Source organism: Opisthocomus hoazin, chromosome 19 (assembly GCF_030867145.1).
Source record: "Opisthocomus hoazin isolate bOpiHoa1 chromosome 19, bOpiHoa1.hap1, whole genome shotgun sequence".
NCBI lineage: Eukaryota > Metazoa > Chordata > Aves > Opisthocomiformes > Opisthocomidae > Opisthocomus > Opisthocomus hoazin.
Window position 1 is genome coordinate 8,121,086 of NC_134432.1, and position 17,589 is coordinate 8,138,674.

At 45.5% G+C, this 17,589-nt stretch overlaps 1 protein-coding gene across 13 annotated transcripts in view; it reads left to right on the forward strand.

The window, feature by feature from the left end:
• CACNA1B (calcium voltage-gated channel subunit alpha1 B) overlaps positions 1-17,589 on the forward strand; it is a 311,364-nt gene that overhangs the window by 220,523 nt on the left and 73,252 nt on the right. For all 13 annotated transcript variants that reach the window (XM_075439769.1, XM_075439758.1, XM_075439760.1 and 10 more), the window contains 6 exons: positions 3,753-4,574; positions 5,808-6,022; positions 8,126-8,246; positions 11,531-11,660; positions 12,478-12,537; positions 13,807-13,913. In XM_075439769.1, coding sequence (XP_075295884.1) covers positions 3,753-4,574; positions 5,808-6,022; positions 8,126-8,246; positions 11,531-11,660; positions 12,478-12,537; positions 13,807-13,913 — 1,455 coding nt within the window. The remainder of the gene's footprint in view (positions 1-3,752; positions 4,575-5,807; positions 6,023-8,125; positions 8,247-11,530; positions 11,661-12,477; positions 12,538-13,806; positions 13,914-17,589) is intronic.

Sequence of the window (17,589 nt, forward strand, 5' to 3'; positions counted from 1 at the left end):
AGATGGTTTGTGTCTGCCCCATGTTGCACTTCATAATTAACCGGACCAAACGCTGGAGGAAGCAGGGGAAGTGATTTTGCCCTGTCTGTGTTTTTCCATCTCTCTGCGCTTCTTTGCTGTGTGCGTAGGCGCTGTATCCTCCTAGGCAGGCAGTTCTAGTGGAACCGTGCTTTGTTTTAAGGTGACATTCCTGTTGTGCCGTGAAGAAGTTCAAAAGCTCTCCTCTGCGAAGTAGTGCAGCAGAGCAACAGGAGAGGAGACGCTGTCACAGACGTCCACGTTCAGTTGCTGTGGGAACTTGTAGAAAGTGAGAGTCAGATAAATTTAATTGGACAAGCAGACGCCACATTCCCTCCAGTTGCTGCCGCTTTGGCTCTGAAAACCCGGAACGCTGTCCCCTGAGGGACCAACCTGCTCGGTTGCTTTACGTCCATTTTCCTGCAGCAGACTTTATGCACGCTGTCGCTTCCTCCTGATGTTCCTGAACAGTTTGAGTATGATAATGAGCTGGCAGGCAGGTTTCTCATTTTCCTGAGTGTGTTTTTACTGCGCTTCATGTATTTTCTGATTATTTTTTTTTTTTGGTGTATCTTTTCATGTGGAAAGTAGAAAGGAAGCAGTCATTGCTGCTGAACCTCCTGCTCTTTGACTAGTCAGTAACCAAAGCCAGCGGGTGGCTGTGTGTTGTAGTCCTTTGGCAATCACCTCCGCTGCTTGTGTCAGCATTGGGGATGCATCTCATTTCTAGGTGCTGAGAAATTCGAGTCTGTAATGTCAGTTTCTGTTTTAAGGAGGGGATTTTAGCAAAATGGGCTTACTTAATGTGTTTATTACTTGGTTTCTCCAGGTTCTCAGTGGTGTATGTACCTGACAGCACCTTTCATTTAGTGAGGAGTGAGGTACAGTGAAAGCTTTAGCACCTCAGACATAATTTAAGAGGCTGATTTATGTTCTGAAACATGACTAAAAAAACCATCCTGAAGTGATACATCTTGTGTCAGAGCTAGCAGGTTCTGAGTGTCTCCTCTGCACAGTGTGATGAGTACCAGCTCTGCGTCCTCTACCATCCTCCTCAACACATCCAGCCTGATTTAGGAGATTTTCTTTATATCTTGGCTTTGATGGGCTCAGAATAGGCACTGATGGAGGAGGGGCTGTGTCCAAGAAAGTTGTCTGATGATTTACTGTGTGTTTTTCTTTGAAGCATCACTGCAGGGAGGCCGGGGCTTTGCATCCCACCCCTGCATGGTGCCCGTCCCACTGAAATGGAGCACAGGATGGTGTGTAGGGAGTAGGTGGTTGTGCTCTTCTCCATGCTCTTGGTTTGTAGATAAATTGAAAACTTCAGTCGGTGTAAGTGCAGTTTCCCAACTCTAACTTGTTATTACTAGTTCTGAGTGCAGTGTTGACAGCTCACTCTGGCTGTTCAGCACACAGAACAGAAGCCAGTCCCTACCCCGAGGCATTTCATTATGAAGTGAGAGATGTCCCCTAAGAACAAACGCGTTCAGTGGCCTGCACCGAGGCCGCACACGGGGACCTCAGACATGCACATACGCATCCCTAAGCTGTCTGGTTTCCTGAGTCTGCGTGCTAAAGAGGAGGTTCATTTTGTAGCCCAGCTCAGTTTAGCAGAGCTCGATCTGGAGCGCTGCCGAGCCTGGCACCCCGTCCATCCTGGAGGATACGCAGGACATCCCGGGACTCCCGTCCCAGGCAGCTCCATCTCCCTGTGCCCATCTCTGCTGACTGTGGAGAGCTGCGAACGCAGAGCACGTGGCTTCTCATGGGAAATCCTTGTATGGGGCAGCAGGTCTGGGCAATTGGAGGCTTTGCGTGTTACTCATTAATTCTTTCCAAAGCCAGGAAATCTGCTGATGAGTGATAGTAACTCAATCTTTCATAATGTTGAACCAAAAAGAAATGGCAAGTTATTGCCTGCTCTGATGAGGCTGTTCATCCTTGTACCAGGACAGCTTGAGGGGGGTTCTCCGCTGATGAGCCGCCTGCTCTGCCTTTGATGTGCGATTTTTGGTGAGTGGGGCTCTCAGCTATGTCCCCAGTAACTTCTGTTATCATTTATGTTTAGGACTGTGATTTTTGTCACTTGTCCTTCTGCTGCAGTGTAAATGGGGCACGCAGTTGCTGGAAATTAGCCCAGAATGTGCCTCTTGGGAATAGAGGATGTAGACTTTTAGCTTTGGCGGTTAGCTCTACTCACTCTGACTTCTGGATTAATTTGGATTTCTTCACATCTGCCTGGGTGCCCTCATCCCATCTGCAGTGAGCGTTTAAGTAGGTTTTTGCCTCTTTAGCAGACCCAGGCAGCAGCACCCTCCGTAAAGAACCGATCCCCCAGCAGAGCTGTCAGATGCAAAGCCTTTCCGACTGCTCCCGCTGTGCTGCAGGAGCCCGTCTGAATGCTGCCCCCCCCAGGGTCCGCGCACGGCGACAGACCCTGACAGTCCACATCAGCACATACACACACAACAGCCGCGTTCTTCCATTGTCAGGGGAGCCCAGAAAGTGCGTAAGGAAAATGCATCTGCCTCCTTATTTCCACAGCCTTGTGGCTGCACGTGAAGTGCTGGAGGCCAGTGAGCCCCGCACAGCCCCTCCAGCCGTAGAGGCTGGGCTGATGGGTGGCAAATGGAGACATCTGAGCAGGCTGGCAGAAGGAAAATGGCTTTCCTCTCTTTGTTAGAAGAAGTTACATTCAGGCAGAAAATGGGAGCTGACCCTCCACCAGGCCAAGTCCAGAACTCCACCCTGGAAGTCAGGGGGTTTACTTTGCTTTTATGCAAAAGCGGAATTTGACTTGCAATCTTTAAGAAGAAAGCAAGCAAACCTTCCTTCTTGCATTGGAAAGGTGGGTGACCCATTCGCATGTGGTGGTCAGAAACCAGGTGCCATGCTGCACAGTCAAAGCATTAAGGCAGTGCCAGTGGAGGTTTCTTCATCACAGCAGATGACAGAGAAAAGAGCAGGTCTCTAGGGGATAAAGGTGCTGTCATCACATCTGCAGCTACGTGGGACTCTGCCGGTCTCTGGAGTCTTTTCACGGTACACGGAACAGTTTTCCATTCTTGTACTTTTCCAGACACCGACGATGCTTGGGCTGAACCTCAGAAAGATACTGTAGGTTCAGAGGAACGGCTCTGCTGTGCCGTTAGCCAATGGGGCAGTGCAGTCTGGAAGGCGTCCCCTCTGGCTGGCTGTCATGGGAAGGGGCTGGTGGCAGGGTGCTCAGGCTCAGATCCTTCGGGGCAGGTTTATTTTCCCCTTGCTCCTCCTGCCAATCTAACTTCTCTTACTTGCTGCTAATCTGCTCATCCAGATGTTTCCAGGTGGGGAGAAAGGTGCTGTTAATTGTGGGGAAGACTTGCGGACTGTTTGAAAGCTCTGGCTGTACTATGTGATTTTTGTGTGCAGAGACTTTAACCCTTCAGACTATACCTGAGGCTTCCAAGGGGGATGACCACATTTTAGAAATCAAGATAACTCCTTCCCAGAGGGCACGTTTCACAGCGTCTAACGCATATGGGGGCAAACTAACACTGATGATGCTGCTGGCTTTCCCTGCTCATGTTCTCCGCCAGCCATTCTCTCTCCATTCCTATAATTTCTTTGGCTCAACCCTCTAACCCCCTGTCTCAGCTGAAAATTTCTTCTTTTATTTGTTTATTTTTGTTGCATTTTAGGGAATTGGTGGGAAGTTAGATACTAACTTTTCGCCTTCCTCCCCTCCTTAGCAAGCAGCAGAACTCCTCCAAATCCAAGTCCGTTTGGGAGCAGAGGACCAGCCAGATCCGGATGCACAACTTCCGAGCCAGCTGCGAGGCACTGTACAATGAGCTGGATCCGGAGGAGCGGGTGCGTTACGCGACCACCCTTCACATCAGGCCCGACATGAAGACTCATTTGGATCGGCCACTGGTGGTCGAGCCGAGGGGCGAAGGGAGGAACAACATCAGCAAGCTGAGCCCTGTGGACGTGCAGGAGGTGGAGCAGACCAAAGTCAGCTCTGCTGATGGGGCAGAAGCTCCACGAAAGCACCACCGGCATCGGGATAAGGACAAACTGGGAGACCAAGAGAAGGGTGATGTGACCAAGGAGGAGAATGGGGAATCAGGTGCCAACAATAAGGAGGAGCGGCACAGGCAGCACAGAAGCCGCAGCAAGGAGGTGGAAGGGGGGAGTAAGGAAGGGAAAAGTGATCGCAGCAGGGGCCAGGAAGGGGGAAAGAGGCACCATCGCCGAGGGTCAGTGGAAGAAGGTGCCGAGAAGGAGCACCGTAGGCATCGGACTCACCGGCACTCTGCCGAACGGCAAGGCAAGGAAGGCAACGGGACAATCAACGGGGCCAGGAGCGAGCGGCGTTCCCGACACCGGGGAGGGTCGAGGTCTGGGAACAGGGAAGGAGAGCCTGGGTCCAAGGGCGAGAATGGAGAAGAGCCTCACAGACGGCACAGGTTCAGGAACCGGGCACTGTCGACGTACGACTCGGTGGAGAAGGAGAACGGGGAGAAGGAGGGGGAGGCTGGTGAGAAGGAGCACCGGAATCATCAGCCCAAGTAAGTGAGCACTGCGTGGCCAGACGCATCCCTGGGACAGCTCGGGGGGCACGAGACCTTAGGCATGTTTCTGGAAATTCCTTATTCCCCTCTCCATGGTGTTCCCTGCTGTTGTTCTTGCGCTCACACCAGCTACCACCATAACCTGCAGCCTGTTCTGCTTAAATCAGCAATGATAGAGGCTCCCAAAGATTATTTCAGTCCATGACAGCCCATAGAATAGCTCAGGTTTAAGGAAGGAGATCTCCTTCGTGTAGGTACCAACAGACCCTCTAGGATATAATGTGGAATAGCAAGTTTCACAGTCTCTGAAGGAAGTTTCTGGGGGACGTATTTTTAAATGGCATCCAGTCTTGCTTATAGCCTTTCGTTTTCTCTTTTTTTATGGAGAGCCTGTCAGCTGCATCACCAGTTGTTACAGCACGTGGCTGCTTCCATTAAGACCAATGATGTACCCCATTTGCTTTAATTCTTATGTAAGTCAAGTGAGAAAAATAGTACTCGTGAAGCATTTAGGGTAGTTAATAAAGAACGATAGATTGCATTTTCAGTTTTATTAGTCTGATCTAAAAGAAATTTCACTGTGATTCTTTAGAATAGAGTTCATGTCACCGTGGAGGGCTGTGAGTGGCACTGAGATGATAATTTTCCTGTCTATATTATCTTCCTTTCAGATGGATTTCAAAACATATTGCATACTGCTTAGTTTGATCATGTGCACAAGCTCACTTTCCTCCTCACTGAAATATAGCCACTGCTGCAGAGGAATGCAGGAGCTATTTAGCTGCTGACAGCAACATTACGGAGTGGTTTAGGGCTGAAAAAGAGAATCGCCAAATTTAAATAAGGCCTCAGGAGAACATTAAAAAGCAGAATGTCAGACTTCATTCAGAAACCAGCTGATGTTAGAAAGCTAATGTCACTGTTACATGCAAGCACCATGTGGTCCTTGCTTATGAACATCAGTTCGGAGTCTCATCAAATTGAATGAAGTGACGTTCAGTGGCGCGGTTCCTCTTAATGTTGTGCTTGGATGTTGGTTCAGAAGGTCTCAGAGGAAAAGGTCACATATTGTGCTATCAGTAAGATGTCCTGCAGTCTGTGACTTTTCTGCAAAGGACTTCCATGAAGAAAGCAGTCTGTGAAACTTAGCAAGAGGTGCAGCATCAGGGTGCATATGTTCTCTGAATCCTTCTTGGGCCATATTTAATAAATTCTACTTCTCTGCCTTAGGGAGAACCAGTGTGAGATAGAGGCTAGTGGAAGCGTGAGTGTCCCTGTGCACACCCTTCCCAGCACCTATCTACAGAAAGTCCCGGAGCAGCCGGAAGATGCCGACAACCAGAAGAACGTGACGCGGATGATTCAGCCGCCTCTGGACAAAACCACCACTGTGAACATCCCTGTCACCATCACTGCCCCACCGGGGGAAACCACTGTCATACCAAGTGAGTGCCTTTGTCCCCATGGTTTTTGCTAGGAAATTGCCAGAAAAGAGCTAGCTTTCCAAGGAGCTAGCAGCACACGCTGAGTGATGGGGACTTTCCTGGCCACCAGCATCCTTGCAATAGAAGGACAGGAGAACTTCTTGTTGTTATAGGCTCTGCGATTCATGCAGCCTACAGGAACCCAAAAGGGGTTCCTGGGCCACCTGGGTCATATGGTGGCTCTGGAAAACACTCCATAAGGTTCCCCAGGGATGGCTCACCCAGAGCACATCCATGTATCTTTGCATAAAAGATGAAGGGGCAAGAAAAACCACAAAATATAGTAACTGAGAGCTGTGCAACAAAATAAGCAACTTCTGCAGCAAACCAGTCAGGACCTTGTTGTGAGCACAGGAGTAAATCCTCTGCTTTATCACCTTCTTCTGCCGCCATGCTGCAAGCTCCTACTCCAGCAGTGCTGTGTCACGGTCCCTCTGGTGTCCCAGGGACCTGACTGGCCACAGACCCCTCAGCAAAGGACAGGGGAGGCAGTGGCATTGCATTCAAGCCCATAGACCAAATTCATGCTTCTTGGCTTGTTAGCTGACCCCACTGAAGAAGCAGGTCTTTCATGGCTGCACAGCTATCACAGCATTCTTCAGCTGACCCTGCTGCTTTGGGTTCCTGCAGGCTGTGTAATTTTAGAGCTTCTTGCAATCTTCTGTGTCTCAGTTTCAGCAGATCCACCCTAGCTTGTCCTTCTCCAGAGCCCTGTGCCTTGCGTCTACCAGCGTAGATTTATGCTGTTTGGCAGACAGTCCCAAGATCGTTGTGCCCATGCTCTGCTCGGCACCCACCCAGCCACCAGCCAGTTCTGACCAGCTTGTGACTCATCCCTGGTAGCATAGGCACAGCCTAGAGAAGTCCTGAGAGCTGGGAGTGCTAAGGAGAGGTGCAGTATGAAATCCAAGAGGTCTGCATTAGGTCACAGGCTGTCAGGACTCTGCTTTCCAAGCAGAAATCTTTGCCAGCATCTTTAATGGTAATTTTACTGTATTGAAATACTGAGTTTCCGTCAATCACAATTTATCAGCATCTCTCTTTCCTGGCCATTTCCTGTGTATCTGGCTTGAGACACAGTAAGGAGTTTATTGGACATGTCACTCACACACAATGAAATGTCATTTTGTCGCAAAATAAAAAGTAATAAAAAATTGGCACCTAACACATTATAAGTGGGTGAAGTTTTTGGATTCTAGGTGCTGTGAATTAATAGACAAGTGTATATATCTGTCTAAGAAGGGAATTTGCAGCATAAAATCTTTTCCAGTTCATATATTGGAAATTGTTTGAAGTAAATTATCCTATAAACCCACTGCAAGTAAACTTATGATTGAAATTAGAGAATGTATTTCTAACCTTTGGGAGTGAGGTTCAAAGCAGTCTGCTAGAAGGGGATGATGCCAGTTAAAAACCTGATGTGAGATGGAGCTTGACGCCTTTATATGTGGGGAACTCTGCCAAAACTGGGGTGCACTATGCAGGCACAGACCTAGGGGGTCCAAGAAGTCCTTTCCAGTGTTCCTAATGTGGGGAAGTTCACCAGCCTTAGTCCCCAAATTATTAAACCTCATCTATGAATTTGCTAATTTACACGTTCCAGAGACAATCCTGCTACTGATCTGCGGGAAAAGATACAGCATTATGCACTTGGTTAGACTCACCATCTTTTTTGCTTTCCAAGGATCCCTAGCTAATCGTCTCTCCCTAATGATTTATCATATTTTGGAATGGGATTTCCATCCCCAGTTTGGCAGCTCTTGTATAAAGAAGTGTACGGTTTCTTTGTTTGTCTGGACTGAAGATCTTCATTTCCTGGCCATTTCTGATATATTGCTCATCAGTGCAGCAGTTGAGTATAATTGCAGTGTATATCATACTGTAGTAAATAGCAGAGATAATAATCAAATGATTGTTCATCACATTTAATCAACATATTCAAAGGCTGTTTGCTGTCCCAGCTGCGTTGTTTGCATATCCAGCTGTTGCAGGCAGCCTGCTGTGCGAAGTCTGCAGATACATTTTTAACTCTCTCGTTTCTATTTCCTTAAATTTGCATTTCAGTGAACAATGTTGAATTTGAAAGTAAAACAGAGGAGAAGAAAGACGTCGATGACTTGACGAAAAACGGGCCTAAACCAATCTTGCCTTACAGTTCCATGTTTATCCTAAGTCCTACAAATCCGTAAGTCCTCTGACTCTATAATACCACTTATGGGTTATGGGTACTTCAAGCATGGCTATTCAAAGCGATGACATTAGCTTGATCTTCATCTCTGCCAGTCGAACACATTGGGAAATTAAATGAAAGCTATACAGGCTGTGGACCAGATGCTGCCTTTCAGCTGGGCTCTCCTGGGGGAATAAATTGCCAGGATAGAGAAAAGATGGTGCTTTAGGCAGACCCTTCCTAACTGCCCTGCTGATGGTCAGGTGGGCAGTTATCTACTCAGTCGTAGATCACCAAAGGGTAGCATTATGGACTGTTGCTGAGAGAAGATGTTACCAAGAGAAGCCATTTGGGGACTGATTTTGATGTCAGCAAATTCTCACAGGTTCCTCAGCTGGAATTTGTGCTCTTTCCATACTAGTACCCTCACATCACTGAGAACTTTGAACTTCTGGGAAAACCTGAACATTTTTTATTTGCCAAGGCTGAGAGTACAGCTTGTGGGATCTGTTGGGATTACAGCATTTCTTCTGCTTCAGGCATCTCTGCCTCCTGGGGAGCTTTGTACTCCAAGCCCATAAATACTGAAAGTGTCACTCTGAAGGGCTGCGGCACTAGACAAGAGCAAGAGCAGCAGGGGTTGTAGTAATTGTAGCATGAAGGCCTGTGAGTAATTTTAAGCAGTAACTTAGGACAACGGAGGGCTTTTGCCGATCCTAGATCTTGCACTCTGAGGTTACACTCTGCATGCTCAGATACCTGAGATGGACTCAGACCCTGTCTTTGACAAGTCAATTCAAGAGAAGAAGGAGTGCTCCTAGACCTCCTGCTACTCAGGACTGTGACATCCTGGCTGCCTGTGCAGTCAGTGGATCCAAATGGGCTGCTCCGTGCACTTGTCCTTGACATCAGAGATGCGTCTGGCTGGAAGCCGTGATCTGGTAGCCCTGGACAGTAGGCAGGCTGAATACTTTCTTTAAATGTGAGATCCAGCTGTGTAGTTCAGGCTACATCCCTGCATGCTCCAAGATGATATAGCTGTGAGGACAGAAGAAATGCATCAGAGGGAGAAGTTAGAGACTATCTCTGAATGCCAGCTGTTGGAGAGGGAGAATGACCACAGATTACTGCTAATCTGATCTCACCTCTGAAGGAAACGAACTGAAGACTCCATACGTGCCCTTTCTGTCCCAAACCCACAAGAGAGGCACTTGCGCTTCCCTTTTGCCTTCTCCAGCCGCCTGCCAGATAGACCTCTGGACACTTGAGGAAGACTGAGCCAAAAGCCCAGAAAGTTTTCCCTGTTCAGAATACCGTGATAGCGTTGTGCTGTTTCAAATGAGGAAAATATAGTTTCTGGGCCAAATTTGAATTATGGAGTTTGGCCCCTGTCTGGTTGTATTTCCTTAATATTTGGTAGCTCAAGTCTTTTTGTTATGGAGTGACCACCAAAAATGAGCGTTAGCTGCAAAATGCCGAAGGCAGCAGCGCGGAGTGGGAAGCTAGGTGGTCCCAAGCCAAAAAGGGTCAGAGCTGAGGAGCGGGCTGGGCAGAGAAGCAGCACGACTTGTTGTTTCATACATACGCTGTATTCTCTCACCTCACCCTACGGTTGTGACATTCTCAGCTTCGTATTCCAGGATTTGGTGCATTGTTTCAGTCATCTTGCCGTTTTTTCCAGCGCACACACCTCCCCCTCCCCCAAAAGCTGTACTAAAAGACCATTGAAAGAACAAAGTTCACTGGGAGAAAAGTATTATAACGCTGGGACAAGGGGAAATGACAAGACAAAGACCAAACTCTAGGAATGTCAGCGACTTGTTTTTCTTCCTCTGGGCAAGATGCAGGCCCAGCTGGGTCTCCTCCGGTGCTTTGACTGGTGCTGACTTCGAGAGGGCTTTCTGGGGCATGAAGGTTTTCACTGCATCTCTTGCTAACTGTCTCCCTTCCAAGCCCCGCTGGGGATGTGACACGGGTGCTGCTGCTGGTGGGTAAAACCGTTCTGAAAAGCAGAAATGAAATGAGTTACTTTCCAGGTACCGCCCACTCTCATAAAGCAGACATGCATTCAAAATGATTTCTGGAGCGCCACTGGCAGTGTGCGATGCTCCCTCATCTCACTGCTGGTTATGAATTATGAAGATTGAAAAATAGGGACTTGTTACTTCTTTGATGAATCGAGTTTGATGCATGAATTGCAGTTACAAATGTTATTGAAAATGTTGCCTTTCACTTCTACGGATTCATAGAGCACAAAGATGCTAATCCTCTTCTGTCGGATTGATAACCAGAGTTACGGGACCCACAAAAGCACTTTTCTTCATCTTATTTCAAATCAAATCTGTTTCTTTGGTATTTGTAACTCTCTCTCATTCTGATTCCATTAGCAATCCAGAGAAAAGGAATATATAAGTAGATATGAAAAATAAATTTCAATTCTAAATGTTCAGATATTTTCTTAGAGAAAATATGATATAGTAACTGAATTACACTCTCAGATAACAAGATTGTTGGCAAGTTACACATGTAATTTGATTCTCAGGCAGAACCAAAGTCCTTTATTCAGCTGACAAATACAATGCAAATGTGGAGATCTCTCTGCAGTGAAGTGTTTGTGAATTGTGGTCAGACAGAGCTGCTAGCTGAAATTTGCAAATAGTTTTTCACTGCTTAGAAATTGAAGCATTTGTCACTTTTCTCAGACACTATTTGTGAAAGAAAAGATTAGGTTAAAGTAGTCAAATATATTACTAGAAAGTATTTGAGCAGCTTTTAAAGTATATCATAGAATAAAGTGCAGGCAGAGGTCCTTGGCGAGAGAGATTGCTGGAGGTAATACGCATAGATACCAAGCCAGTTTCAGCTAAGAGTCTCAAAGTGCAGAGCATATATCTCAATTTTAAAGGGATTAGTTGATATTAAAAGGATTTCAAAACTAGTTTTGAGCTCACAGGACTTCAGCCTGTGAGTTCAAAGTGAAAAGGATGTGGGGGGTATATCAACATAATTTGTAGAATGGAGTCTGAATGCTGGAAAGCGCTTAATGCCCTTTTGATAGAAAGTTGTTGCTTTGCGGAGGGGGTAGGAGCAGTGTGAAAAGTCTTGCTTTAAATCTCACCACGTCTGTTGCAAACTGGAGTTTGAAGCCATTGATGCTGTTTTTTATTTTCTTATTGTGATTGTAATAGGGATCCTACAGGTGATATTCCTGATGAACGTTGTCCTTCTGCCAGTCTTTCACACCACTGCGCTTGACTCGCAGCGCCTGCAATAGCCCTCCCATGTGCTTCTGTTTGCAGGATTCGGCGTCTATTCCACTACATTGTCAACCTGCGCTATTTTGAGATGGTCATCCTCATAGTTATAGCCCTCAGCAGCATCGCCCTGGCTGCAGAAGACCCCGTCCAAGCCGAGTCACCGAGGAACGATGTGAGTACCAACCAACACGACCAGAATAAAGTTGTTCTGCTTCTCCCAGCAGTTATGCACATGGCATGTCTGTTCCCGTCTCCAAAGGACAGCGCCATGCACTGGCAAGTGCAAAACTGGAGTGTTCTTTAATAGCATACTCAAACGAATTGGTTCCACTACCAAAATGTTCACAATTCCAGTCCCTTTCTGCTGCTTCAGCCACATCCAAGTCTGAGAACCTGGAAATCACCGGTGGTTTGGCTGGTGTCACTTACGTGGAAGAAGCCTAACAAGCTTTCACACCATTTAGCAGTGGGGAAGGCTTCCCCAGCCACAGCCCAGGGCTGACATTGCCCTAAGATTCCCCCACTCTTGCTAGGGCAGAGCCCTAGGAATTAAAATGAGATAGGGCTCGTCATCATGGTGGGGCATGGTAACAATCTCCTAGAATTAGTAGAAAATCTACTTATCCATGGAAGTCAAACCAAACTCAGAGACTTTGGGTGCTGTTAGGAGAAGAAGTAGGAGCATGCCACCTTCTACCTGGGAGCAGGCAGCCCAGCAGCGTTCGCTCAGCAGATAGCTGGGTGTCTGCTTTCAAGCACATTCACAAGGAGACTGGGACAGAGCTGCTTATGGCCTGTTACATGGACAACTGGGAGTCTACAGGACTGAAGATTAATAGAAATTGCAAGATGTAGTTCCCTAATTTTGGACTTATCAATGCAGATAGTTGCAGTATGCAGATTTCATGTGATATTTATATGGACTTAATATCTATTCACTGTGTATAATCATACACGTAAGATTATATTATTATCTCTTTCCCATTTAGGCTCTGAAATACCTGGATTATATATTTACAGGTGTCTTTACCTTTGAGATGGTGATCAAGGTAAGAACTTTTCCAAGTGGAAAGGTTTGCCTCCCCTTTCAGATTTATACTCCTCTACCCCTGGGAAGCTGGGGAGAGAGGGTGGAGCGTGGCTGAGCTGCCTGGGGCACCCGGGGAGGCGGTGATGGTGGAAGGCTCTAACTCGGGAATCGCATTCGGAAGTAGCCAGGGCACAACAGATGCCTTTCTCTAGCAGCTCTCCCAGTTTCTTTAATCTCACACTTTGTGGAGGAAAATAAGGATATCTTTAGTAGCTGGAGTTGTGTAAGAGGGTAAGAAATGTGGGTGCCTGATGCAGAATTGTCTGTGCGTGGCTAAGGACACAGGAGCTGATAGATGGTGCTGAAATATGTCTGATTCTTCTGTTTTCCTTTGATGCTGTTCAGGAATATTAATAGCAACCAAATCTTGGTTTGTCATCTTTCAAAAAGTTGAGGATTTATCTTTTACTTTACTCAGTAGGGTGATAGGTTTTGCTAAGACTGTGGGTCAGTAGCTTTCCAGAAACCACAATTCTAATAAAGTCAGGATTTATTCTTGGGGTAGTGATGGAGCTGGTTTTTACCATCAGAGCAAGACACAAAAGCAATGCAGAATGAAAAATGGATTTGTTTGTTCAGTAGAAGGATATGAAGCTATGATGTGAGGAAAGCAACCTTACATGGCAGTTGTAGAGCTCTCAGAAAGGCAGATAAAATGTCTAGCATGCACTTTTCAGACTTAGCTCTAGAAGACTTTTAGCAGCACTGCAAGGAGAGACTCAGTCGCGTGCAGAAGCAAGCCAGGCTGCTACGCTGAGCAGCATCTTTCAGCAAGTGCTCCGGAGCGAGCGTATTTCTTTGACTGCTGCATTTCACTATGGGTCTTTACATCCTCCCTCTGTGTTTTATTGTATAATATCCTATGCCCGTTGTTAATGCCTACTAATCTGGTAGATTAAGGTAGAATAAAGTTAAACTATTTTGACATTTCATGCACAGACTGTTCCCGTAAATTAATGCACATCTGTGCAAAGGAGCCGATGTAGCAGTCAGTACTCTTGTCTCTCATGCGTTTGGTTACGGTTTATTGACTTCAGCTTTGGCTTTGACAGAGCTATCTGTGCCTATAAGAGATGGGCAGCTTGACTAAACATCACCCTGCTGCTGCAAAGCCCTGAGGAAGAGTTTGTGAAGGGTCATTCGATCAATGCCATTTCTCCGTACCTCGGTAGAGTTGATTTGGTACTTGTTTTGTTAAAACTCTTTCTTTTCATGTGTTTCTCTGAAGATGATTGACTTGGGGCTGTTACTGCACCCTGGCTCCTACTTCCGTGACCTGTGGAATATCCTGGACTTCATTGTGGTCAGTGGTGCCTTGGTGGCATTTGCCTTCTCGTAAGTACATTTTCCTGAACATTCCAATTTCTAGGAAATCACTTGCAGAGGAGGATGCAGGACCCTGACACAGAGCTAGTGGTAGTGTAGTGTTTGTAGCTCAATTTCTCAGTGAAATGTTTGGTGTCTGCCCTTTATCATCTTGTAACTGGAGGGAGGGAAAAAAAAAATCCCTAAATTTGTATTGCAGAATCTTTTGAAAATTCTCCCAGCTTTAGGGGTGAGTCCGTTCACTGCTCATTCAAATATTGAATGAAGATTTTTGTGACCCTCTGGCCAACTCCTTTTCAAGAACACATTATAACAGTTTGTGGCAGTCTTCTGTCTTCAGGCAATTGTTTTAAAAATTGTTCTCACTATGAAAAAATAGTTAATGAAATCAGCTGAGAACTCAGTGAACCCTTTGCAAAACATTATTTCTAGAGTCATGGATGTTTCTTGTTCGTATACCTGTGGTATTTCTTCTTCTCCTCGCTCGTTCAGGGTACTTGCATTTCCAGAGAGTTTCACTTCTAAGGCTAATTGCTCCCTCCCTCAATCATTGTTCTCTGTTTACGACATTAAATAATGTTCCATGTGCTTCTTTAATGTCACGGAGGATTTTGAGAAACAGACACAGAGGAGCTGCATTTTGAAAATGAAGATTAGCTTTTAGTTCTCGCATTTTTCCTCTGAAGAGACCAGAGGAAGAGCAATGCAGGTTCTTCAGAACTTGGGGAGCTCAAGGTTGGATGATGGAAAGAAATTTGCCACGTGTAGTTCTGGGCTGCTGAATAATTGCATTGCAAATTTTTTCCTGAGAAATTCTAGGAGATGACCTGGAAACATGCTACAGGGCTTGGCCAGTTTAATCTTCTCCTATATTAGCCTTGAGCAATTACAGTGAACATTCAGCAGCCCGTGCCCAAACTCCACTCACCTTTTGTTGACATGATGATTAGAGAAGGCGAGGAAATTAGCAGTGTTTTACTTGGTAATAAGAAAATCATTCACCTTTGTCAAGGAACTGCAGAAGTGTGTCTTGTCTATTTTAGACTGACAGTAATTTTTAGGCAAACAGCCGTAGCTCTTGCTCCTCCTATGCGCTCTGCTGATGGAAAATACTGTCATGTCTCTCGCAGCCGAAAAAATTGCTGTGACCTTTCTCGTAAGGTTGGCCTGGAATATTTCTCAGGAGTTTTTAGTTTTCTGAAGTATCAAAATTCCTTTCATGTTAAGGCTGTGAGCTTTGTATTTTAGATCTTCTATTCTTCACAGCAAATGCTGGATTAAAAAAGTCTTAAACTAATTTGACCAAGGAGCGGATGGGCAGAAGGAGATGGGATTGATATTGTTGGCATGGCTTTTGAGCCAGTTGAGGAGTGGCACTTGGGGATATTGGGGTCTGGGCTTTCTGTGCCCAATCCTACACCAAAGAATTGTTTATATCTTGGACCAAGTCACCTCCACTAAAAGTTTTTCAAAGGGATGCTGCTCTCCTGTATTTAAAGATTTTGTCACTATTCATTAGAAATTTGTTTTTCAGAGGAGCTAAGTGCGCTGTTGTAAGCAAGGCTGTGTTGAGGTGGAATAGCTGGCCTGGTCTCGTGAATGTCTTGCCTACCTAAAATTTGACATCCAAAACCAGACTGCTTTTTAAGCTTGACTAGACGTGTGTGGCTTAGTTTCCCAGCCCATGAAATATATTAGCATACCATTTTTCAGAACTGAACGTGGTCAGATTGAGTTAAGCAAAAGCTTACTGAAAAAAAGTTTAGCAAGTCAACAGAACTCCTCTGAATTGAGGAGGGGTATAAAAGTAAAATAATATTAGTCACAAGTATTAGTTTGCAAAACAATATTCCCCAAATCTGTGTTCACTGAGAATTTCCCTTTTCCATTAAGAATTTAAACTTTCAAGGCAGACTGGGAGAAGGGACATTTTGTGAGCCCTTCAGAGCAACTCCATGTACTGTGAGAACAAACATCAGGGTTTGCCTTTAAAACATCATCTCTTTGGACAAGTTATGGATTAAAATTAATAAATTTTAATCCTTCTGAGTCCTTTTGTGCTCAGGTTTTCTATTGCTTGCATTGGGCCGTGGATATCTAACAGCACCTCATCAGCCTCTAAATAAATTACTTGTACATCCCCTGCCTGTGCTTCGTAATAGTGTGCCCCAAGCTGCTTCTATTTTACATGCTCTTTGAGCAAGTATTGAGCAGGGTTTTACAGAAAGTGAATGCATAAAACCTGCCTGCCTATTTAATGTCTCCCAGATTAAAGCAAGGCAAACCTGTTTCTGAGACTTGGAAAAATTTTAATTTCTTCTCTGATTTTTGTTATGACTGTAATCTCTGATGCATGCCCATGTTTCAGCTGGCAGTGAGAGCTGCCATCCAATTCAGAGAATACTGGCAGTATCTCTAGTCTAACCTGAGAGCAGGAAATCAAGTTGTTCGTGGGAGCTGACTTGCTCTCTGTTCCTGCTAGTCCAGCTGTGAATACTAACGAGTCTCAGACTGTGCCGATGAAAGTTGGGTAGATAGTCATGTCCTTAGCTCAACTGCGTTGTTTGGTTAAACCAGATAGGCACACCGAGCCTGCTGAATTTTGATAATCCTGAAAATGAGCTTTTGGAGAGTAAACTGGGTAATCTTCATTGTTTTATTAGCGGGCTTTTTCTAGCAGACACTGCAGTCCTGTCACTCATCATCAGTATCAGTGTAAAAATGTATTTAATGTGGCTGTTAAACTAGTTTCTGTTTGCAAGAATACGCAATTGCCACTCAGTGGGTGTGATTTAATTCATGCATGTTCTTGACCTCGTTGGTGTCCAGTGAAGGAGATGTGAATCAGCTTCTTCCTGAATAGACATATCGCTGAAAACCTGGCAAAAACAGAGCTCCCTGAAATGCTTCCATCTGGAATATGGCAACAGTCTGTGTTTGTTTAGGCATATGAGATGGTATCATTCATTGCTGCAAGGTACATAAAATCCATCTCCGTCTCTCGAACCCACTGTCAGTCTACGTTCTGCCTGTAGCTCTTTAGAAGCTATTCTGCACTGGGCAGTGGTTAAAAAAAAAACAACCAACAAAATTAAAGCAAGGCCTCAGTGAGATGCTAGCAATACTAGTAATACTGATGATGACGATAATAAAATAATGTTTTCCATTTAGCAGTGTATTTCAAAGGGAAATTCCTTTCTTTTTCTAGAGGTAAACACGCCACAAACATACAGACATGTTTTAGTCTTTAGGGAAATAGAAGTAGAGCAGCTTAAAGCAGGATAGTAAATTTGTCCTCAAAATTTGCCAGCCCCAGGTGTAAAATCTACTCATTCAATAGAAGTAGCTGATGAATAGCAGCAGAGAGATTGCATTTTTACATTTTCAACAACAGAAAGGTGGATGAGATGCACAGAATTTCACCCTATTTGCCAAGCAATCAAAGTTATTACATTCCAAACCACCAGGAGAGTGCACGTGTGTTTGCCCTTCCTGCTTGTCGGCGGAAGGGCTGATGCGCCGTGGGGGGATGTGTGGGTAGATGCTCTGTAGCCAGTGTGTTTCGTTCTTGCTTGTTTATTTTTATGAATATTGACTTGGTGGGTGTGGGACAGGGGATGGGGTGATCTGCCAGCACATACCTGTATGTGCATGGGGTGCGCTGTATGGCCTTATGTTTCTGTTT